General features: G+C 37.8%; 1 protein-coding gene across 1 annotated transcript in view; it reads right to left on the bottom strand.

Annotated features, from left to right (window-relative positions):
* Positions 1-24,582, bottom strand: part of GNPAT (glyceronephosphate O-acyltransferase) — a 49,565-nt gene that overhangs the window by 23,324 nt on the left and 1,659 nt on the right. The window contains exons 2-3 of the mRNA XM_036754456.1: positions 7,117-7,299; positions 3,196-3,372 (exon numbers count right to left, since the gene is read on the bottom strand). Coding sequence (XP_036610351.1) covers positions 3,196-3,372; positions 7,117-7,299 — 360 coding nt within the window. The remainder of the gene's footprint in view (positions 1-3,195; positions 3,373-7,116; positions 7,300-24,582) is intronic.

The following is a 24,582-nucleotide window of genomic DNA, read 5'->3' as shown; positions in this document are numbered from 1 at the left end:
TGCAACTAAAAAAGCTCGGAAAAGAACAAATTAAAAATCTCCAATTAAATACCAAATTAGAAATTCTGAAAACCAAAGGAGAGATCAATAAAATTGAAATTAAGAAAACTATTGAATAAATAAAACTAAGAGCTGGTGCTATGAAAAAACCCAATAAAATAGATTATCCTTTAGTTAACTTGATTTAAAAAAAGAAAACCAAATTACCACTAATGAAGAGGAAATTAAAACAATAATTAGGAGCTATTTTGCCCAACTGCATGCCAATAAGTTTGACAATCTTAGTGAAATGGATAATTACAAGAACATAAATTGCCCAGATTAAAAGAAGAGGAAATAAAATAGTTAAATAACCCCATTTCAGAAAACGAAATTCAACAAGCCATCAATGAAACCCCTAAGAAAACATCTCCAGGGCCAGATGGATTCACAAGTGAATTCTATCAAACATTTAAAGAACAATTAATTCCAATACTATGTAAATTATTTGGGAAAATGGGCAGAATCCTACCAAATTCTTTTTATGATATAAACATGATGCTGATACCTAAAATGGGAAGAACCAAAACAGAGAAAGAAAACTATAGACCAATTTCCCTAATGAATATAAATGCAAAAAATTTAAATAAAATATTACCAAGGGATTACAGCAACTTATCATGAGGAAAATTCACTGTGACGAGGTGGGATTTATACCAGGAATGTAGGGGAAGTTCAATATTAGGAAAACTATCAGCATAATTGACCATATCAATAACAAAACTAACAGAAACCATATGATTATCTCAATAGATAAAAAAAAAGCTTCTGACAAAATACAACACCCATTCCAATTAAAAACACGAGAGAACATAGAAATAAATGGAGTCTTGCTTAAAATGATAAGTAGCATCTATCTAAGCCATCAGCAAGCATTATATGTAATGGGGATAAGCTAACAGCACTTCCAATAAGATTAGGGGCAAAACGAGGATGTCCATTATTACCACTGTTATTCAATATTGTGCTGGAAATGTTAGCTTTAGTAATAAGAGAGGGAAAAGAAATTGAAAGAATTAGAATAGGCAAAGAAGAAACAAAGCTATCCCTCTTCATAGAGGATATGATGGTATACTTAGAGAATCCTAGAGAAGGTACTAGGAAACTACCTGAAATAATAAATAACTTTAGCAAAGTTGCAGCATATAAAATAAACACACATAAATCACTGGCATTTCCATATATTACCAACAAAGCCCAGCAGCAACAGATAAAAAAGAAATTCCATTAAAGTTACTGTAGATAATATAAAATATCTGGGAGGCCACCTGGCAAGACAAACCTAGGAATTAAATGAACACAATTACAAAACACTTTTCACACAAATTAAGTCAGATCTAAATAATTGGAAAAATATCAGTTGCTCATGGGTAGGCCAAGCTAATATGATAAAATGATAATTCTACCTAAATTAATTTACTTTTTCAGTGCTGCACCAATTAAAATACCAAAAAAGTATTTTATAGAACTAGAAAAGATAATAACAATTCATCTGGAAGACCAAAAGGTCCAGAATATCAAGGGAATTAATGAAAAGAAATGCAAGGGAAAGTGGCCTAGCCATACTAGATCTTAAATTGTATTATAAAGCAGCAATCATCAAAACTACTTGGTCCTGGCTAAGAAATGCAGTGCCAGATTAGTGGAATAGGTTAGGTACACAAGACACAGTAATCAATGACTATAGTAATCTATTGTTTGGTAAACCCAAAGACTCCAGGTTCTGGGATAAGTACTCACTATTTAACAAAAACTTCTGGGATAACTGGAAAATATTATAGCAGAAAGTAGGCATAGACCAACCTCCTACACCATACACCAAGATAAAGTCAAAATGGGTACACAATTTGGATATAAAGGGTGATACTATAAGCAAATTAAGACAGCAAGGAATAATTTATCTGTCAGCTTTATGGAGAATGGAAGATTTTATGATCAAACAAAAGAGAACATTATGAAATGCAAAATGGATAATTTTGATTACATTAAATTGAAAAGTTTTGCAAAAACAAAGCCAATGCAACCAAGACTAGAAGGGAAGCAGAAAGCTGGGGAACAATCTTTACAGTCAGTGTCTCTGATGAAGGCCTCATTTCTAAAATATAGAGATGCAAGTCAAATTTATAAGACTATAAGATATTCCCCAATTGATAAACGGTCAAAGGATATGAATGGGCATTTTTCAGATGAAGAAATTAAAGCTATCTATTGTCAATATGAAAAAATGCTCTAAATCACTATTGATTACAAAAATGCAAATCAAAACAACTCTGAGGTACCATATCACATCTATCAGATTGGCTAACAGGAAAATTACAAATGTTGGTGAAGATGTGGGAAAAATGGAACACTAATACATTGTCGGTGGAGTTGTGAACTGATTCAACCATTATGGAGAGCAATTTGGAACTATGCCCAAAGGGCTATAAAACCGTGCATACCCTTTGACCCAGAAATACCAATTCTAGGTCTGTATCCCAAAGAGATCATAAAAACAGGAAAAGGACTCACATGTACAAAAATATTTATAGCAGCTCTTTTTGTGGTGGCAAAGAATTGGAAATTGAGGGGATGCCCATCAACTGGGAAATGGCTAAACAAGCTGTGGTATATGAATGTAATGGAATACTACTGTTCCATAAGAAATGATGAGTAGACAGACTTCAGAAAAGCCTGGAAAGACTTACATGAACTGATGCTGAGTGAAGTGAGCAGAACCAGGAGAACATTGTACATAGTAACAGCATAGTAACACTGTGGGAGGAATAACTTTGATAGACTTAGCTCTTCTCAGCAATTCAAGGATCTAAGACAACTCCAAAAGACTCATGATGGAAAATGCCACCCACATCCAGAAAAAGAGTCTGAATGTAGATCGAAGCATACTATTTGCTCGCTCTCTTTTTTCTTCTTTCTTGTGGTTTCTCCCATTGGTTCTAATTCTTCTTTACAACATGACTAACATGAAAATATGTTTAATATGAATGTATATGTATAGCATATATCAGATTGCACACCAACTTGGGGAGGGGAAAGGGAAGGAGGGGGAGAAAATTTAGAACTCAAAATCTTATAACAGTGAATGTTGAAAACTAAAAATAAGGAAAGAAAAAAAAACAAAACAAAAAAAATAAATTAAATGTTTTCAGTACTTACTCTCTGAATACCTTCTTCATTCACACACACCTTCGTGTAAATGCGTTTAAACACTTTACTCAAACTGAAAGCAAACAATCGGATGGCTCCCAGACGCAATTTGTGAGCCATCTCATCCAGGATTACAGAAGCTTCTTCTTGGATTATATCAGGAGATTCGTGTGTTTCCCTAGAGATCTGGACAGAAAGAGGAAAAGAAGTCACTTCTTTAGAAATAAGCATAGGTATTATTTTCTTTCAAATAAGGATGAAGTATGAGATGAAAAGGCAGCTAGGTAATGCAGTGGATAGGGCATGGGGCCTGGAGTCAAGAAGACTCATATTCCCAAGTTCATATCCTGCCTCAGGCACTTATTAGCTGTGTAACCCTGAATAAATCTCTTAACCCTGTTTGCCTCAGTTTCCTCATCTATAAAATGAGATTGAGAAGGAAATGGCAAACCACTTCAGCATAGTCGCCAAGAAAACCTCAAATGGGGTCAGGAAGAGTCAGACATGACTGAAATGACTAAACAATAAAATGAGATGAAAAAGACCTGAACCAGAGTAGAAAGCAGATGTTAAATCCTGTCCTTTCTACTTCTACAAAATCTCTCAAATCCACTTTCCTTTCTCTATCACTCTCACCACCTTAGTTCAGATTCTTATTATCTTTCCTCTAGAGTCTAAACTGTCGTAATAGCTTCCTAAATGGTTTCGGGATGTACAGTCTTACCTTCTTCCCCCATATCAGCTTTCCTGAAATACAACTCTGGTTATGACAGCCCACTGCTCAAAAACTTTTATTAGCTTTCAATTACCCATCAGTTGATTTAAAGACAAACGACACTAGATAAATACTGGAATTAAAAACATGGGTCTTTTTTTTCAGAGAGAAACTTGGAGTTATTAATCAATCAATCAACCAGCATTTATTAGTTGTTTACTATGTGCCAGGCACTCTGCTATGCATTGGTAATAAAAAAAAAAGTCCCTGTCTTCAAGGAGCTTACATCCCAACAGTGGAGATAATCCATATAAATAAGAACAAATAAGATAAATAAAGAGTAGATAGAAAATAACATTAGAAGAGATAGCATTAACAGTTGTGGGGACCAGGAAAGACTTTCTAGAAGAGGTGAAGCTTGAAAAGAATTTTAAAGGAAGCCAGCAATTCTAAAAGTCCAGGGTTGACAAGGACAGCATTCCAGGCATGGGAAATTGCCAGTGCAGAGGAAAGGAGATAGGAGATGGGAGTGCCATGTGTAAGGAAAAGCAAGTAAGCCAGTATGGCTGGATAACAGACATATTGATCATGAGATGTCTAATGGGATATCCAGATGGAAATGTCCAACAGGCAGCTGGTGATGTGAGGCTGGAATTCAGGAGAAATACTCCTAGCAGCATCATTAAAACAAAGAGACAACAAAAACACTCCATGTGTCTACAGATTGCTGAAGCACTGAATAAAATATGGTATATGAATATAATGAAATAATACTCTACCACAAGAAATAGAAAAAAATAAAAAACACAAGGAAACAGGGATCCATACAAAGTGACATAGGACAGTAACAGCAATATTGTAATGATAATTAACGGTGAAAGACTTAGCTACTTTGATCAATTCAATGATCTAAGATGATTCTAAAGGACTCATGATGAAAACTGCTGTCCACCTCCATCCAGAGAAAGAAATGATGAACTCTGAGTGCTGACTGAAGCGTACTGTTTTTCACTTTATTTTTCTTGCCTTTTTTTGACAACATGGCTTATATAGAAAGGTGTTTTGCATGACTGCACATATATAATATTGTTTGCCTTCTCAATGGGTGGGATAGGGACTGGAGGGAGAGAGTAAATTTGGAACTCAAAATTAAAAAAAAAAAAGAATGTTAAGAACAAAAAAAAAAATAAACAAAAGGATATAGGGTAAAAAGAGCAGAACCAAACAAAAACTTCACTCTGACTACAGTATAGCAATAAAATCCCCCAAATCTCAAAGATTACACCAGAGAAAAAGCAAGTTTAGATGAGGATATGCAGCTAACAAGATGATTTTGTTATTTTATTGCTAAAATAAACATTTTTTCCTTTTCTATGCACACTACAAACAAGAGAACTTTACAGTTTCAGGTATAATTGTTTCCCTCCTCTTTTTTTGTTCACTCAAACGTCTGTGTTAACGGTTACAAAGTTTATGTCAAATTTCTTTTAGTAAATTTTATTGATGTTATTTCCAATTATATCCTACTCTATAGCTCCACTCACAACTTCCCTAACTGCTTAGACCAGGGATACTTAACCTGGACTTCACGGACTTCTTTAAAAAAATATTGTGATAATTGTATTTCCATGTGATTGGTTTCTTTTGCAATCCTGTATATTTTATTCTATGCATTTAAGAACATTACCCTAAGGGGTCCATAGGTTCTTCCAGACTGCCATACAGGTCCACTACACAAAAAGGTTAAAGATCTGTACCCTAACCCAAAGCTCTGTTCCTCAGCCAGCACTCCTTAATATATCCTCATAGAAAGTAAGTTCCTTGAGCTAAGGACTATCTTATTCTCAGGGAGTAGCACAGGATCTGGCACAGGATCTGGATTTATTTATATGACTCACACTTTCAACACTGTGCCCACCCTCATTTCCATATTGAACCTACTTTAAGATAACCCCCACAAAAAAAAAGTTAAGCAAAAACATTCCAAACTGTAACCCCATCTGACATTTTACAATATTGTCTTAGCAGTTGCCCCACCTCTCTACCAGCAGGAGTGTTTTCTCATCTATGCTCCAGGACTGTCCCTGGTTTCTCCATTACTCAGTGTTCAGCTTCTTTGTAGTGATCTTTTCATTTACATCATTGAAGATACTGTATATATTGTTCTCTTGTTTCTGTTTATCTGTATCAGTTTATACTAATCTCCCCATTTCTCTGAATTGCTTTTATTCATCATTTCTGACTGTACAATAATATTACAATATATCCATATCTCATAGTTTTTGCAGCTATTCACCAATATGTCATCATTGAGTTTCAATTTCTTTGCTATCATAAAGAGGAATACTATAACTTTTTGGGGTATCTATTGGACTTTTGTTCTAGTCTTTGTCCTCCTTGGGAGCATAGGCCCAGTAAAAGGACTGCCAAGTCAAAGGGTATGAACAATTTGGTCTAATATAATTTTGTTTTAGATTATGAGAGAGCTGGCAGTTAAGTCAGGAAACAAGCTAGGGGAAAAGAACAGACCCTTATCGTCCACTACTCAGAAATAAGCAGCCTATCTTTTATAGAAATAACAACAACGACAAAGCTGTCATTTAGGTAGTACCTACTGTGTGCCAGGCACTGTGCCAGGCTTGATCCTTACAACAATCCTGTGAGATGGGTGTTATTACCATTCTACTTAACAGCTGAGGAAAATGAGGCAAACAGAGTAAACGGACTTGCCCAGGGTCATACAGCTAACAAGTGTCTGAGGTCACATTTGAACTCAGTTCTTTCTGACTCCGGGCCCAGCACTCTATCCACTGCCCAGCTGTCTTAAAAAAATGGAGGGTGGCAACAAGGATGACATAATACTCTGTACAGAGAAGGTACTTAATGAATATCTGCTGAATTAAATTGGGATACTGAGGTAACTCAGGATAGCAAAAGTAGAGAGCCAAAAAGTTTCCAGCAATGGAAGAATGGGGTAAAGAGCAGATCCTTGCTTCTCTCCCCTGAGGACCAAAACAAAGAAAGCAACTGAACTACAGAGTCTGAACTCAAGATTAACCTATGATAGGGTACACTAACTAATCAATTGATTTAAACAATCCTAGACATATAGAAGACAAAGAGCAAAATAAAAACATCCAAGGAGAAAGTACTCAGACACATAAGAAACAAAATGTTGAACACATCTGACTGTAGCAATAGTAGGAACCACTCACCTGCTTGATGATATACTGAACCTCTTCAGATTTGAGAACGGTATGTTTAATTTTATCTGGCTTGCAAGGGCAAAGTCCCTTGTAGACAGTAGGTGTATAGCACTTCATTGCATATTTCAGGTCACTGAAATGCCGCCTCTCTTCCAACATATCTTCAAATTCATCCCACTTTTTAAGTTCTTTCTGTTGTAAAGGACAAAAGAAAGAAAACAGTGAGAGTATGACCTTAAACTTCAGTTGATGATTTTAGGGATAAATTTTTATTTCTAAGTTATCTGTAATGATTATCAACACGATAAGGTATATTTTTCCCCAGTAGATAAATTCTTGTCTTGATGTAAAATTTAGATGTAATGAAAAACAAAAATGTAAATATGACTAGGACTAGCAAATATATGTTGAACTATCAGTAATATCCTTTACACTATTATCATTCTGCTAATACATTGAATAAAAGTTATAAAAGAAAACTAGATCAAGGAAAATCAACACTCCTTTTGGTAAAGAACAAGTATAGTATTAATGAAACTCCAACTGTTTGATTGAGCCTGCCTATTTACAGACGACTTCTACCTTTATGATGTTCTAGGACTTATTTTCCAGGGAAAAAGAGTTACCATAACCTGCCATTTCTTCATAAAAATGTCATTTGATCTTACAGAATATTTGGCCAACAACATACAGTTATCCTTTCCACCTCACAACATTCCCCACCACAGTTTCAATATATTGTGGGTCGGCATTAGAAATTAAATGGGAATTTTGGGGGAGTTTTGTGGAAACCGAAGACCATATGTGAAGGCTAGCAGACAACGCAGAGCTGATTACCAAATACTGAACCCAAATTTTACAATATTTACCAAATTTTAACCCAAATTTTACAATAAGGTACTGAAAACATCCCATAAAAGAAAAAATGCAGACTTCTTCTCTGGTACAAAGGGAGGACCAAAAAATTTTACACAGATTTTCTAGATCGAGGATGTGCAGTACCCCTGACCCATTCCATGTGGAAGGGATAACTGCATTATACGATATGGTGGAAAGAATAATGGATGTGTGACCATGGACAAAGTGATTTTTACCTCTCTGATACTTAGTTGCCTTGTTTGCAAAATGCGGATAATAATACACAACCTATCTTACGGGCTTGTAAAGAAAATGCTTTGTAAATGCAAGTAAATATACAAATTAATCATAAATATATGTGATACACAGAGAAATACATTTATATATTGCATTTATATAAACAAATGTGCTGTGTAAGCTATAAATCACTATATATAATATAATATAAGCTATTATCATCAGGCAGTATTCCATATAGACACAGGCACAATTTACAAAATAAAATCTATGACACAAATATGTCAGCTACCTTCTTGCTTTTTTATTTCAATTTTATTTTATTTTCAGTTCTAAATTCTCTCCTTCCCTCATCCACTGAGAAAGTAAGAAATAGAAAGCACTTTACAAATATGAAGTCATACAAAATAAATTTCCACATTAGCATGTTCTGAAGGAAAAAAAAAGAAGAAAAAGAGAAAAAAATAAACTACGATATATACTCTGAGTCCATTAGTTTTCTCTCTGGAGGTAAACAGCATTTTTTTTTTATCATGAGTCCTTTAGAATTGTGGTATGTTGTGTTTTTCAACAGTTACCATCTTACACACTTGTTTTAAATAGTCTACTCAAAATTTTACTACCAGTTTACCTCTATTTAAAGAGTTTAATTTTAAAAAAGTAAGTCAAAGTATGGGGATAAAACTTTTTTTTTAAATTTATTCATTCATTCAATTATTTATTTAATATTTTTAGTTTTCAGCACTGATTTTCACAAGAGATTCAATTACAAATTTTCTACCCTCCTCCCCAACTCCAAGATGGCATATATTCTGATTGCCCCATTCCCAGTCAGCCCTCCCTTCTGTCACCCCACTCCCACCCATCCCTTTTTTTCTTGCTTTCTTGTAGGGCAAGATATATTTCTATGCCCCATACCAGTATATCTTATTTCCTAGTTGCATGCAAAAACTTTTTTTTTTTAACATCTGCTTTTAAAACTTTGAGTTCCAAATTCTCTCCTCTCTTCTCTCCCCACCCACCCTCCCTAAGAAGGCAAGCAATTCAACATAGGCCACATGTGTATCATTATACAAAACCCTTCCACAATATTGACGTTGTGAAAGACTAACTATATTTTGCTCCTTCCTATCCTATCCCACTTTATTCAGTTTTCTTCCTTGACCCTGTCCCTTTTCAAAAGTGTTTGCTTTTGATTACCTCCTCCCCCATCTGCCCTCCCTTCTATTGTCCCCCCTTTTTTTATCTCCTTCCTCCATCTTTCCTGTGGGGTAAGATACCCAATTGAGTGGGCATGTTATTCCCTGCTCAGGTCAATCTGATGAGAGCAAGATTCACTCATTCCCCCTCACCTGCCTCCTCTTCCCTTCCTACAGAACTGCTTTTTCTTGACACTTTTATGCAAGATAATTTACCCCATTCTATCTCTCCCTTTCTCCCTCTCTCATCCCTTAATTTAATTTTTTTAGGTATCATCCATTCATATTTAACACACCCTGTGCCCTCTGTTTACATACATATATATATGTGAATACACACACACACACACACACACACATTCCCTTCAGCTACCCTAATACTGAGGTCTCATGAATTATACACATCATCTTTCCATGTAAGAATGTAAACAAAACTAAACAAAACAGTTCAACCTTAGTAAGTCCCTTATGAGTTCTCTTTCTTGTTTACCTTTTCATGCTTCTCTTGATTCTTGTGTTTGAAAGTCAAATTTTTTATTCAGCTCTGGTCTTTTCACTGAGAAAGCTTGAAAGTTCTCTATTTTATTAAAAATCCATATTTTGCCTTGGAGCATGACACTCAGTTTTGCTGGGTAGGTGATTCTTGGTTTTAATCCTAGCTCCATCGACCTCTGGAATATCATATTCTAAGCCTTTCAATTCCCTAATGTAGAAGCTGCTGGATCTTGTGTTATTCTGATTGTGTTTCCACAATACTCAGATTGTTTCTTTCTGGCTGCTTGCAGTATTTTCTCCTTGATCTGGGAGCTCTGGAATTTGGCAACAATATTCCTAGGAGTTTTCTTTTCGGGATCTTTTTGAGGAGGTGATGGGTGGATTCTTTCAATTTCTGTTCTACCCTCTGGCTCTAGAATATCAGGGCCGTTCTCCTTGATAATTTCTTGAAAGATGATATCTAGGCTCTTTTTTTGATCATGGCTTTCAGGTAGTCCAATAATTTTTAAATTATCTCTCCTGGATCTATTTTCCAGGTCAGTGGTTTTTCCAATGAGATATTTCACATTATCTTCCATTTTTTCATTCCTTTGGTTCTGTTTTATAATATCTTGATTTCTTATAAAGTCACTAGCTTCCACTTGCTCCAATCTAATTTTTAAGGAAGTATTTTCTTCAGTGATCTTTTGGCCCTCCTTTTCCATTTGGCTAATTCTGCCTTTCAAGGCATTCTTCTCCTCATTGGCTTCTTGGAGCTCTTTTGTCATTTGAGTTAGTCTGTTTTTTAAGGTTTTATTTTCTTCAGTATTTTTTCGGGTCTCCTTTAGCAAGTCATTGACTTATTTTTCATGGTTTTCTCACATCACTCTCATTTCTCTTCCCAATTTTTCCTCTACTTCTCTTACTTGCTTTTCCAAATCCTTTTTGAGCTCTTCCGTGGCCTGAGACCAGTTCATGTTTTCCTTGGAGACTTCTGATGTAGGCTCTTTGACTTTGTTGACTTCTTCTGGCTATATGTTTTTGCCTTCTTTGTCACCAAAGAAAGATTCCAAAGTCTGAGTCTGAATCTGAGTCCACTTTTGCTGCCTGGCAATGTTCCCAGCCAACTACTTGACCCTTGAGTTTTTTGTCGGGGTGTAGATACATAGCTTGTAGAGTATAGAGTACTTTGTCCCAAGCTTGAGGGGCTGCGCTGTTGTTTTCAGAGCTATTTCTACACAGCAAAGTCTGCCATACCAGCACTCCTCCTCCCCCAAGAACCGCCAACACAAACTGGACTCAGATCTAAGCAGGCTCTGCACTCCCGTTCTGATCCACCACTTAATTCCTCCCACCAGGTGGGCCTGGGGCTGGAAGCAACTGCAGCCGTAGTTCTGTAGCTGCACCTTCTCTGCTGCCCCCGGGGCTGTGGCTGAACTGCAAACTCCTTTCACTCTGTCCCCCGCAGTTCTTCCCACTAACCTTCTCTGTTGTCTTTGGTGTTTGTGGTTTGAGAAATCTGGTAACTGCCAGCTCACTGATTCAGGGTGCTAGGGCCTGTTCCGCCTGGCTTCCAGTCTGGTTGGTCGTGGCACAGCCCATGCTGGGTTCTGCTCCACTCTGCTACCAGCTCTGTGGGATAGACCTTACCCAGCGACCATCCAGGCTGTCCTGGGCTGGAGCCCTGCTTCCCTCTGCTATTTCGTGGGTTCTGCAGTTCTAGAATTTGTTCAGAGCCATTTTTTAATGGGTGTTTGGAGGGTCCTAGGGCAGAGCCCTGGGCATGTCCCTGCTTTCCAGCAGGGATAAAACTTTTACATTATGTTAAAAGAATTAAATTAAAATAGGTATGTAGAAATGGTAAGATAAGAAAGCACATTAATGATAGAAACTCAGAGTTAAGTATAAAAAAGAAGTCAAAATTGTCCTTAGACAACAAGTTTCTTATGTGGGGTCCTGCAAACTGAGATAATCAATAACTTTTTTTCATTCCTTTCTCTCTTTGTTAGCAATCCTATCCCAACTTCCTCTCCCTCCCTTCTCCACTCCCTCCCACTGGAAAAAAAAAAAACTTCTCTAATGAATATTCAGTCAAGCAAAGCAACTGTATAGAAAAAAAAGAGAGAGCTGGGTAGCATGCTTCATTATTAGTCCTGTGGAACAATAATTGGGTCATTGATTAGTGTCTTTAAAGTCATTAAAAGGTTTTGTTTCTCTTTACAATATTGTTGTTATTAATTAACATTAATTGACCATATTCTAGGATCAACTAAGAATGATAATATTCCTAATCTTTAAAAAGGTGTAGTTTGAAGGAAGACATTTATATGACTATATGAGCATGGATAAGTATTATGTCAATAATCAATATAAATAATAGCTCCTCAAGGAAATCTATGGCTAATTAAAAGAGACTAGTTTATCAATATGTACAGGGAAAAGCAAGTTTATGACAGATGAAAATTGCCCAGATTATAACATGCAGTTAGATGAGAAATTTATTAAATTAGCATATCAGTATGTATCTTGCATGGGCATTACAGATGGACAATAAGCAGAATTAAACATGAGACAAAATGGGTTGTATGTGAGCAATTGTGAAATAATTCTAATAATCCGAAACTCCTCCTTGATACAAAGAGTTGTATTAACACCAACACTGTAATGATGCTGTGTGGCTCAAAATCAAGGAACACCACACAATCTCAAAAAGAGCAATGGGGAGATATATGGTGGGTTTAAGTAGGCTTTAGCATTTTGCTACCATTGACTTAAACACCAGAACTGGCACAAAAGATATTATCAAGTAATGTAGGTCAAAGGAATGAGCTGGTCATATGAGAATAAGATATAACAATGGAGAGATCGCACAGGTGCTGCACTAAATGGTAACACAAAATGGTAACACAAAATGTTAACAGAACTAGATGATCTTCAGGATGCTGGCTAGAACCTTTATGGAGGACTTATGAGAGGATGTGGTCAAGAATGACAAAGGAAGATAAAGTATGGATGGGTTGTAATCTGGACCAATGGAAAAGGTACCTACAACGAGAAGATCACAGACCTAATGAAGTACTGAAATATTAAGGTGAAGAGTATGTTGGAAAGATTTTGCCCAAAACTGGAACTTTGGTACAAATAAGCTGAATGAAGCTAAACTTTACTTAAAAAAAAGATTTTGGGCATGTTACTTGCTACCTGGGTGAACTTGGGTAAGTCATTTAAACTTTCTTGACCTTAACTTTTTATCTTCATAGTTGGACTAGATGGTCTCTGAGGTTGTTCCACATTTTCTGACTCTAAAATATCAGGGTTTCTTCCTAAATCTGTTTCCTCAGAGCATCTATTCCTCTCCTGCCCAATCAGCCATCAACAACTGAGGCTACACTTCACAGACCACTCCAGAGCCAAGATCAAAGGAAAGGAATACTCTCTGATAATATATTTACTTGGTGTGTCAAGTATTACATATTTTGAAGCAAATCTGTAAGAAAACATCTAGAGGAACAAAAGGCAGATGATTCAACAGAGGTCTAAACCTCATATTTTGACCAGCAAGCAACTAGGTGAAAATGCTACATATAACAATGAACAAACTTCCTGAACACTGTGACTGTAGATTAAGTCCAAAGTCATTAGCACAGAATGCAAGAACAGCCCATACTCTGGTCTGAACCTATTTTTCCAGACTTATCTCATATTCCTCTATAAAAGTCTCCTGATATAATGACTATAGAAATGGTGGGTGGTCTTTGGTTGGGACTTTGGGATGAGAGGGTTCAGGTAGAGGGGAATAAGAAATAATAGTTAGGGGATGGAGAATGGAATTTTGATGATGACCTAGAAGGGGTCCAGACTCTCTGGAATGAATAGGGTATCACTACGTGTGAAAATTTTTTTCATTGATTTGAAGGTGCTATTCCTCATCCAGAGGAGGCTGGAGATCAGGCAACAGATGAGAGCAGTACAAAATGGAAGGGACATGGAAGGCCAGATGGTCAGATCAGAGGCCCTATTTCACTTCTCCTTCTTCCTCCAAAGGCTGGTGATTAGGCAAGAGACAGTGGAGCAGGAGATGGAAGTCTCACTGTCTACCCACTTTTCTCTTCTTCCCTCAAGGGACAGGTGTGGTAGATGAAAGGCCTTCAAAGGAAAGGCTGCTCTTCTTTGTATGGGAGGCCCTTCACATCTTAGGTGGGAGATCGGACAGGCAGCTGAAAGTGAAATTCTTGGGGCATTGACAAGTTGTATTTGGGGTAGATGGGAGTTACTTGGCCCTCTGCCACCTTTTTTTAAAACAATAATATTTTATTTTAAAAATTACATGTAAAGACCAATTTTAACATACATTTTCTAAAAAAAAAATTGAGTTCCAAATTGTTTCCCTCCCTCCTTTCATACTCCCTAAAATGATAAGCAATTTGACATAGGTTATGTGTATGTGTAATCACGTAAAACATTCCCATATTAGTCATGTTGTAGAAGAAGAAACAGACTAAAAAAAGTACAAAAATAATAAAGAAAGTGAAATTGTATGCTTCGATCTGTATTTAGACTCAATCAGTTCTTTCTCTGGATGTGAATGGCATTTTTCTGTGTGAGTCCTTTAGAATTGTCTAGACCACTATATTGCTGAGAATTAAGTCATTCATAGTTGATCATCCTACAGTGTTGTTGTTATGGTATACCATATTCTCCTGGTGCTGCTTACTTCACTTTGCACCAGTTCATGTAAATCTTTCCAGGTTTTGCTGAAATCTGCCTGCTAGTCATTTCTCATTCCATTACATACATATATCCCAACTTGTTCAGCCACTCCCCAACTGATTGGTAATCTGTGATTTTCTAATTCTTTGGTACTGCACAAAGAACTACTATAAATATTTTTGTACAATTAGGTCCTTTTTTGTATTTTTTTTTATCTCTCTGGGGTGCAGATCTACTAGTGGTATTGCTGGATCAAACAGTATGCACGGTTTGATGCTCCTTTGGGCATAGTTCCAAATTGCTCTCCAGTATGGTTGAGACAATTTACAACTACATCAGCAGCGCATTACAGTCCCAATTTCCCCACATCCCCTCTAACATTTCTATGCCACCTTTTTTCAGGGGAAACCCATAATAGAAGATGAAAGGCTTGGTCAGAGGAAGGTCTTGCTCCTCTTCAATAGTCAATAAATATTTATTAAGTGCCTATTTTGTGCCAGGTACTGTGCTAAGTTCTAGGGCTACAAATATGAAAAAAGAAGGATAGTCCCTGCCTAGAAGGAGCCTACAATCTAATAGGAGAAGACAAAAAGACAAAACACAAAAAGAAGCTAAAAATCAGGGTGAGGCAGCAGAAAAGCAGTGAAGTCAGAGAAATACCAAAGTAGTGCAGTCAGGTGAGAAATGAGGAGGTATTCTGAGCTGGGTACTCTGTAAATCCCCAATCAGAGAGGCAAGGAGTAGTGATGGGGCAGACTACGAAGGCTGATGAGATCTTCTTACAGGATGATAAAGTTATCTTAATAATGAGCATCCTGGGGTACAGTGGAACAGTCAGTTAGAGGCATCCCAAAATAGTGAGACCAGTAGTGCAGCCTCACCTGAGGCTAGAGATTAGGCTGGTGAAGTAGGAGGTGGATATCTCCCCTACAAGGAAGCTAGGTGGCCCAGTGGATAGAGTGCTAGGCCTTGGAGTCATGAAGATTCATCTTCTTGAATTCAAATCAGGCCCCAGACACTGTGACCTTGGGCAAGTCACTTAACCCTGTTTGACTTAGTTTCCTCATTTAGAAAATGAGCTGGAGAAGGAAATGGCAAACTACTCCAGTATCTTTGCCAAGAAAGCCCTAAATGGGGTCACAAAGAGTCAGACACTACATACCAACAACAAGCAGCACAGCCTCACCTGTGGCTAGAGATTGGGGTGGTGAAACAGGAGGTAGAAGTGTCCCTCAAGTTTTTTGCAGGTAGAATTTGGATCGAGGCAGATGGCAGTCTGCCAGGCCCCTTGCAGCCTTCCCTCATGGGGCACACATACAGAAGGAGATGGAAGGCTGGTTAGAGGCAGGTTGTGCTCATCTTCTCACCTGATGCTGTAGATCAGACCAGTGAAGTAGGAGAATTACTGTATTTGAACTCTAACATCCTGGTTTCTGATATACTGATTAAGAATGTGGAAACAGTATTAGTGAAAACAAAAATGGCCCAGGAGTTTGACACCACTGACTCAAGGGATCAATTTTCAAGTTATCTAATAGAAAAGAAAGAACAAACATGAGGGGGAAAAAACCAATCACAGACTTTATTGCTACAAAGAAGCAACTGAGAAGATATTAGTTACTACCAACCCATACATGTATTTTCTCTTTTCCACAAAATCTTTATAAGGATGTTTTCTATAAGTACTGAAGGCAATCATTTGAAAATTTAAGCAGAAAGGAAGGTTTTGCAAACAATATTCTAAAGCAAATCACATTTTTATAGTGCATATGACTGACTTAAAGGTACAAAGGATATAAAATCCCACATTTATCATTTTGTTAATTTAAAGGCTCTCTTCTCATTGTCTTCCATATATGTTAAGCTTATGCAAGATTCATTGACAAACACAACAGAAATGAACAATGATTCTCTGATTATCAAGTGAAGCATAAAATAGGGAAATACATGCTTGTCAAGTATACCAAATCAGTCAGTCACTCAACATTTATTGAGCACCCACTATGTGCCAGACACTGTGCTGAGCTTTGGGAATACAAAGAGGAAAAAGACAGTACCTGCCTTCGAGGAATTCACAAATCAATGAGAGAGACAGAAGTAAATAAATACGTACAAACAAGCTATAAATAGGAAACAATTAAAAGAGGGAAGGCAGATTAGAAACAAGGGGGGAAAGAGTAGAATATGGGATTTTATTGGGGACTTGAAGGAAGAGAAGCTCATAGGCAGAGATGAAGAGGGAGAGTATTTTAGACTCGGGGGACAGCCAGAGAAAATGCCCACAGCCAAGAGATATAGCATCTTATTCGTCGACTAGTAAGAAGGCCAGTGTCACTGGATCAGAGTAAGTGGTAGGGAATAAAGTGTAAGAAGACTGGAAAGGTAGGAAAGGGCTAGGTTAGATGGGGTTTTGAATGCCAGAGGATTTTGTATTTGACCCTAGAAACAATTAGGAGCCACTGGAGTTTATCTATGAGATGACATGGTCAGACCTTCGATTTAGAAAAAGTCATTTTGGCAGCCAAATGGAGGATGTAGTGGATTGAGAAGAGACCTGAGGGAGGCAGCTCCATCAGCAGGTTATTGCAATAGTACAAGCATGAATTGATGAGGGCCTGCATCAGGGTAGTGACAGAATCCAAAGAGAGAAGGGGAGATACTTGTGAGGTATTGCAAAGATAAAATCAGCAGATTTTAGTGACAGATTAGATATGAGGGGTAAGAATGAGAAGTCAAGAATGACGTCTGAGGGACTGGGAGGATGGTGTTGCTCTCAAAAGTAATAGATAGGTTAGGAGGCGGAGGTCAGGTGGGGTGTGGGGTGGGAGGATGTCTGGTGGACATCCAGTTCAAGATGTCTGAAGGGGAATTAGAGATGCGAGACTGGAAGTCAGCAGAGAGGTTAAGACAGGAGAGGTAGAGGTCTCCCATCCTATCAAGGAAGACAATAAATACAGATTTAAGAATGGAATAAATATATCCAAAATGAATGTAAGGTAATTAGTAAGGGAAGCAGTAGCAGTTGGGTATAGAAGGTAGTGTTTGTGTTTCTTCTTGAAGTTAGGCATTCTGTGAGGTAGAAATGAAGAGAGAGTATACTCCAAGTATGGGAGATGGTCAATGCAAAGGTGGGGAGAGTGACATATGTGAGAAGTCAAAAGAAGCCCAGTTTGGCTGAACCATAAATTGTGGGAAGGGAGTAATATATAACGAAGATGGAAAGGTAGATTAGTGCCAAGTTGTAAAATGCTAAACAGAATATATATTTTATCCTTGAGGCAATATGGAGCCAGTAGAATCTGAGTGGAGTGGCATGATCAGGTCTGTGCTTAAGGAAGACCACTCAGGCAGCCTAAAAATAGGCCGGAGTGGGGGATGGAGGGAGGGACTTATGGCAGGGTGATGAATTAGGCAGCCATTGTAACAGTCTAGGAAACAGGTGAAGACGTCACTGAATTATGGTGGTGGCTATGGGAGGAGAGAGAAGGGGCTGGTTATAAGAGATTTTGTGTAGGAGTAGAAATGCCAAGATCTAGCGACTGACTGGATATGTTGGGTAGAGGGCAGTAAAGACTCAAGGAGACTCAGAAAGTGGGGGCGTCCTTAACAAAAATAGGGAAGTTATGTAGAGGGGAGAGTTTGGGGGTAAAGATAAAGAATTCTGTTTATGATGTGTTGAATTTGAGTTATCTCTGGGATGTCCAGTATGAAATGCTCATTTCAGAGCTCAAAAAAGAGGTTTGGGTGGATGTGTATGGATCTCTGAGTCATGGGAATAGTGGTAATTAAATCCATGTAAGCTGATGAAATTACTAGGAGAGTGTGGAGAGAATAGAGAGCCCAGAACAGATCCTTAAGGCATACCTACATTTGAGTAGATTATATGGATAATGATGCAATAAAGGAGACTGAGAAGAAACAGTCAGGTAGGTAAAAGGAGAACCAACAGAGAGCACTATCATGAAAACCAGAGTAGAAAGTGGGTCTAGAGAGTTGACAACAGTATCAAAAAGGAACTAGCTATTTTCTCGATAAGAGATCATGAGAAGGGCTTTTCAGCACGCGGAGTAGTGCCTCCCCTTCCCTGAGGGTCCACAGTACCCCACCTCCCAACCTCTGCCACAAACTCAGATTTTTGGGATTTAAAAAATTGCATAGAGCAAATCATGGTGGATTGTGATGTGCACTGTTGGATCCCTTCCCCGTCACAGAATCCCTAATTTTTCTTCAAGGAGCAGCTCAAGTACCACACTGATTAAATCACTGAAGTATCAATGTAATTATATTCTCCAGTTTGGCTGATTTGTCATTGTCTGACAAACTATGCCCTAATTCTAGTGCTTTTGCTCATACTTACTGGAATGGTTTTCCTGCCACTCTTTGGCTGTTTAGATTGTACATTAGCTTAAGTGCGGTTTCTTCCATAAAACTTTTATTGTAGTCCCCAATTATCACCTCTTTCTTAGAACTCCCATGTAGAATTGGTAGAGGGGCCACCGGTTTATGATTGTTCTGTTAACTCCTCTCAGCAAACATTTAATCTTTACTTACCTTTCATTGTCAGTGGGGGTAATTAAATTTTAATTAAGTTCTCTAAAGGATTAAAATATTCTCCATGTTGACTTCATAAATACATATATTCACACCAAGTTAAAAGTCTACCAAATAGGAGGATAAATACCTAATTATCTGGAATACTGCAATTACTACCTAGAAGGATTCTCTGATTAGTTTCCCTCCCCTCTAATAAATCTCCCTAGTTGCTGCCAGGCTAACTTAAAACCCCAGTTTCTTTATGTCACTTGCTCCTCAAAAGCCTTCATTGAATTTAACAGAAACTGCTTATAGAACCAACTCCAAGCCCCTCAGTTAACATTCAAGGTCTTTGATCAATCAGAAAACACTTATTAAGCACTTACTATGCATTAGGCAATGGGGTCGCAAAGACAAAAAAAGAAACGAACCCTGCATTTAAGGAGCTTAAATTCTACCTGGTGAGGCAATATACACATACATAAAGAATACAAAAAAAAAGTAGTCTGATATCCTACTCATCCAACCTTCTTTCAGATCTGTGGATAGAGGAAAAGTTCATGACCAAGCAAGAGACAAAAAAATCAAAGAAGATAAAATAGGTAATTTTGCTTACATAACATTTAAAATTTGTGCACAAATTCAATAAGGCTACCACTAAAAGGCAAACAACTAGGAGGAAAAGTCTTTGCAGCAAGTTTCTCTTAAAAAAAAGTCTCATTTCCAAGATATGAGAAACTGATTGAAATTTATAAGAATCACTGTCAATTGATAAATAATCTAAAGGATATGAACAGAGAATTCTCAAGAAACTCAAGCTATCTATAATTATATTAAAATATTCCAAATCATTAATAACTAGGGGGAATGCAAATTAAAGTAATTTTGAGGTTTTACCTCACACCCAACAGATTGGCAAAGACGACAAAAAAGGGAAAATGATGAATGTTGGAGAGGCTGTAGAAAAATAGACACAATGATGTTCTGTTTGAATGGATACAACTATTCTGAAAAGCAATTTGGAATTACACACAAAAAGTTACTAAATAGTTCATGTCCTTTGGCCCAGCTAGACCACTGCAGGGTTCATACCCCAACGAGATCAAAGAACGGAAAAGATGAGACAGAAAATATTAAGCACTTACTATGTGCTAAGGTCTGGGGATAACAAAGAAAAGTAAAAGAGAGCACATGGTCTGAAGACAATTGGCAATTAACTATATATGAATATGTTGCAGTTGTTTGTCCTTTGTTCTAAAAGAGGACTGATGACATCAGGAAGTGATGTCTTGACTTGCAAGTGAATTGGATTTAAGTGAGGTAGGGCTGTGCAAAGTCATTAGCCTCACTCTATTCTCCAGAGCCATCTGGGTCCAGTGGCAAGAGATAGATCAGGACTGGAGATGGCCCTGGATACAGTGGGAGACGTTGGCCTTTTTAAGCTAAGGTCTTTCCCAGGTCTCAGTTTGTCTTAGGCAATGCCCAATGAATAAGCTATGGACAGGGTAAATAGGAAATAATCAACAGAGAGAAGGCACAAGAATGAAGGATTCAGATGGACTTCCTGTAGAAGGTGGGATTTTAGGTGGGACTTGAAGGAAAACAGGAAAGTCAGGAGGTACAGGTGAGGAGGGAGAGTTGGGAGGATGGAGTGCCTTGCTTGAGGAACAACAAGGAAGCCAATGTCACCAGATCAAAAAGGCATAAGGTGTAAAAAGACCAGAAAGGTGAAGAGGGGCAGATCATGAAGAGCTCTGTATGCCAAATAGAAGATGTTATATTTGATCCTGGAGATGGTTGGAAATCACTGGAGTTTATTCAGTAGTTGTTAAACCTGTGCTTTAGGAAAATCACTGATGGCTAAGTAGAGGATGGACTAGAGTGGGGAGAAATTTGCGGCAGGCAGACCAACCAGCAAGCTATTACTTCAAAAGTCCAGGTGTGAGGTGATGAGGGCCTGGCACCAAGGTGCTAGCAGTGTCAGAGTACTGAATAGGGAACATGCATGAGATGTCCTAAAGGTAAAATCAGCAAGTACTGGTGACAGATGGGATATGGGAGGTGGGGGTAGGGAAGGGAAGGTGAGAGAGGTTGAAGAATGAGTGAGCCTGGGGGACTAGGAGGGTGGGTGTCAAGTACTAGGAAAGTCTAGAAGCAGGGAGGGTTTGGGGGGAAAGATAGTAAGTTCAGTTTTGGACATGTTGAGTCTAAGTACAACTAGTTCAAGTACAGGACATCTAGTAGACAGCTGGAGATGCTAGACTAGAGGTCAGCAGAGAGGACAGGGCTATGTAAGTAGACTTGAGAATCATCAGCATGGAGCTGATAACTGAATGGGAACTAATGTGATCATTAAGTGGAATAAGATAGAGGAAGAAGAGAAGAAAGCCCAGGACAAAGCCTTATGGTTAAGGAGGATCACCTGAATGAAGATCCAGCAAATGAAACAGGAGTTGAGTTTATGTAACATAAATCTGTAGCGGAACTAGGCAGCTTCGTGATTTTCTCATACTTTGTTTAGCAGCTTTGCTCATTCCCACCTCCCATATATGTAGAGGCAGCAGATATCAGAAATGATCTAAGCTTGGCAAGAGATGGGCAATATGATAAGGGATTCAAGAGAAGTGTAGATCTGAACTGATTCAAGAAAGGGTCAAGATAGAAAAAAGGGCAGTGTAGTTGGTATGGTGTGATGGCCTGGGAGAGAACTTGAGGGGTCAAGGAATTGGAAGTCATGGTTGGACAAAGAGTAGGATTTGGGATTAAAAGTCAGAGGGAAAGGTAGAATGACAATGGACTGTGATCAAGTAAGTAAATTTCAGAATTCATGATCATGGACATGGTACATTTGTGGGTGGTGGCAAAATCTCAAGAGCATGGCTATTTTTATATGTGGCTTAGGTAGAGGAGAGGAGCAAGTTAACTGGAAAAAAAGCACATTAGAGAAATATGAGTGTATGGGCAGCTAGGTGGCACAGTGAGCAGAGCACTGGTTCTGGAGTCAGGAAGACCTGAGTTCAAAGCCAGCCTCAAACACTTGACACATTTGTTGGGCAAGTCACTGAACCCCAATTGCCCTGTCTTCCCCTCTCAAAAAAAAAAAAAGAATTTAAAAAATGTGAGTGGAGCTAAAGTACCAGACGGAGTTAAGAGTCAGAGAGTCCATAAAGATTTATTAAGTACCTACTATGTTCCAGACACTGTGCTAAGCTCGGGGGGATAAGAAAAAAGGCATGACAATCCTTGCCTTCAAAGAGCTCACAATCTAATGGGGGAAGACAATACAAAAAAAGAAGTTGAAAAGGGAGGGGAAAGTACCCATGCAAGGGCATGACAAGGTCCTGGTGCTGGGAGTGGGAAATGATTTAAGGACGTGTGAATTAGAGCTGATTTCATCATACTTGATAGAATGGCCTTTCTCCTCTAACCCAGAGGCAAGGAGTCTAATGGAGGAGTCATAATAATATTTCTTTTTCTGAGGGAGGCTGAAGACTAGGCAGTTCATGCAGATGGAATAGCACCTTCTCCCCTCATCAAAAAGGCAGGAGACTGGCTTCTTTTCCTCTTACTTCAAAGAGAGGAGAAAAGGCCTAATATTTACCAAAATATCTACTGCATCTCTTTTCATGATAGCAAAAAACTGGAAACTAAGGGGATGCTCATCAACTGGGGAATGGCTGAACAAAATATGGTCTATGAATATAATAATGAGAAAACAATTTCAAAGAGCTATGGAAAGGCTTGTATGAACTGATACAGAGTGAAATAAGAACAACATTACAATTAATACTACAACATCTATATTATAAAAATAAAAAACTTTGAAGACTTTTATAAACTGATGAATGAAATGAGCACAACTGGGAGAACAATTATACAATAACAACAATGCTGTGAAGAAAAACAACTTTGAAAGCAGTGAAACTATGATCAATACAATGACCACGATTTTTGAGGACTAATGATGAAGCACATTATTTACCTTCTGACAGAGGTGATATAATTCAGAGAGCAGAATGAAACTTATTTTCCTGATCATGGCCAATAGGGGAATTTGTTTTGTTTGCCTATGCATCTTTATCACAGGGAATTTATTTTACTTTTTCCTTTTTTTCCAGTGGGGTAGGGGGCATGAGAAAAAAAGATTCTGTTAATTAAAAAAATAAAACTTTAATAGGCGGTCTAGAGGTGAAAGGGACTTTAAAGATTATCTAGCCCAAACCATTTTCCAAATGAGGAAAGAGAGCACTGGAGAGGTTAAATGACCTGCCAAAGGTCATATAAGTAAGAAGCAGAGGTGGGATGCTGTATTATATGTGCTTCAAGGGCAGGGACTATGTCAAACTGTTTTTGTGTGACCCAGCACTCAGTACAGTGCTTGACACACAGTAAGTGCTTAATAAATGCTTTTTCATTCTTTTCATTGACATGATATTCATTCCACAGCATCTAACAAACTAGTTACTCAGTAACTATTATTATCAGTAATAACTCGCTTACATTGCACTTTAATATTTACTAAGCACTTTCCTCACAACACTTTAATGTAGTGCAATCATTATCCCCAATTTACAGATGAGGAAGAGAAGTTTTATCAGCTTAACTATGGTCACAAAGCTAATAAGCAGGACTGACTCACACCCAGATTTTCTGTCCCTAAGTCCTGTACTCTTTTCGTCACACCAGGCTGCCTCCATCATGTCCAGGACTGTCATCTCTCCATGAAGCCTTCCCCCATCTATGTGGACCGCATTAATGTCTCCTCTGATTCTTTCAATTCCTTCATGGATCTACAACTTGATTACATAGTCTTGCTAATAACTTGTTAAGTATAAATACAATCTTCCAATTTGATTTCTACATCCTCAAAACAGGAAGGTTGGTCATATTTCTTTATTTGACCTGATAATGCCTAATTCATCGCATAGTATGTGTTCAATAATTTTTTAATTAAATCACACACATTTATTTACATGTATTTATTACATATATGCACACACATATGCATGCAGAAATAATAAAATGTTATGATATATTAAGTGACTCCCCTAAAGCCATCATTTCCTGGTTGGATATGAGTTTGCACAGAAGCAGAAAGGAAACCGGAAAAATTAGGAGAGCTTGAAGTTGACAAGAAAATAGGTGGAATTACATAGGAGAAATGTCAAAGTAAAGGGAAAGAGTTGTAGCTGTCATTCCTTGACACAAAAAAGTGTTTCAAAAAATCTTAGCATTAAAACGAGAAGGTATGGAGAAAGTTTAAAGAACTGAACATTTGTACAGTTCAGACAGCTACTAAGTATGGGTCAATGACAGAAAAGGCAGACCTGAAAGGAGTCTAACCTACCAAGAATCCTCTGTCCCATCATAGATATTGATGACTGTTTTTGGACTAATGAAATTGAGTTGGGGCAAAAAGATATAAGTGAAGGGGGCAAAGGAATCAAAGGAGTTAAGCCTATTG

The sequence above is a fragment of the Trichosurus vulpecula genome, chromosome 4 (assembly GCF_011100635.1).
Source record: "Trichosurus vulpecula isolate mTriVul1 chromosome 4, mTriVul1.pri, whole genome shotgun sequence".
Lineage (NCBI taxonomy): Eukaryota > Metazoa > Chordata > Mammalia > Diprotodontia > Phalangeridae > Trichosurus > Trichosurus vulpecula.
The sequence above is the reverse complement of the archived record's forward strand: the minus strand, read 5'-3'. Positions and strand labels throughout refer to the sequence as shown.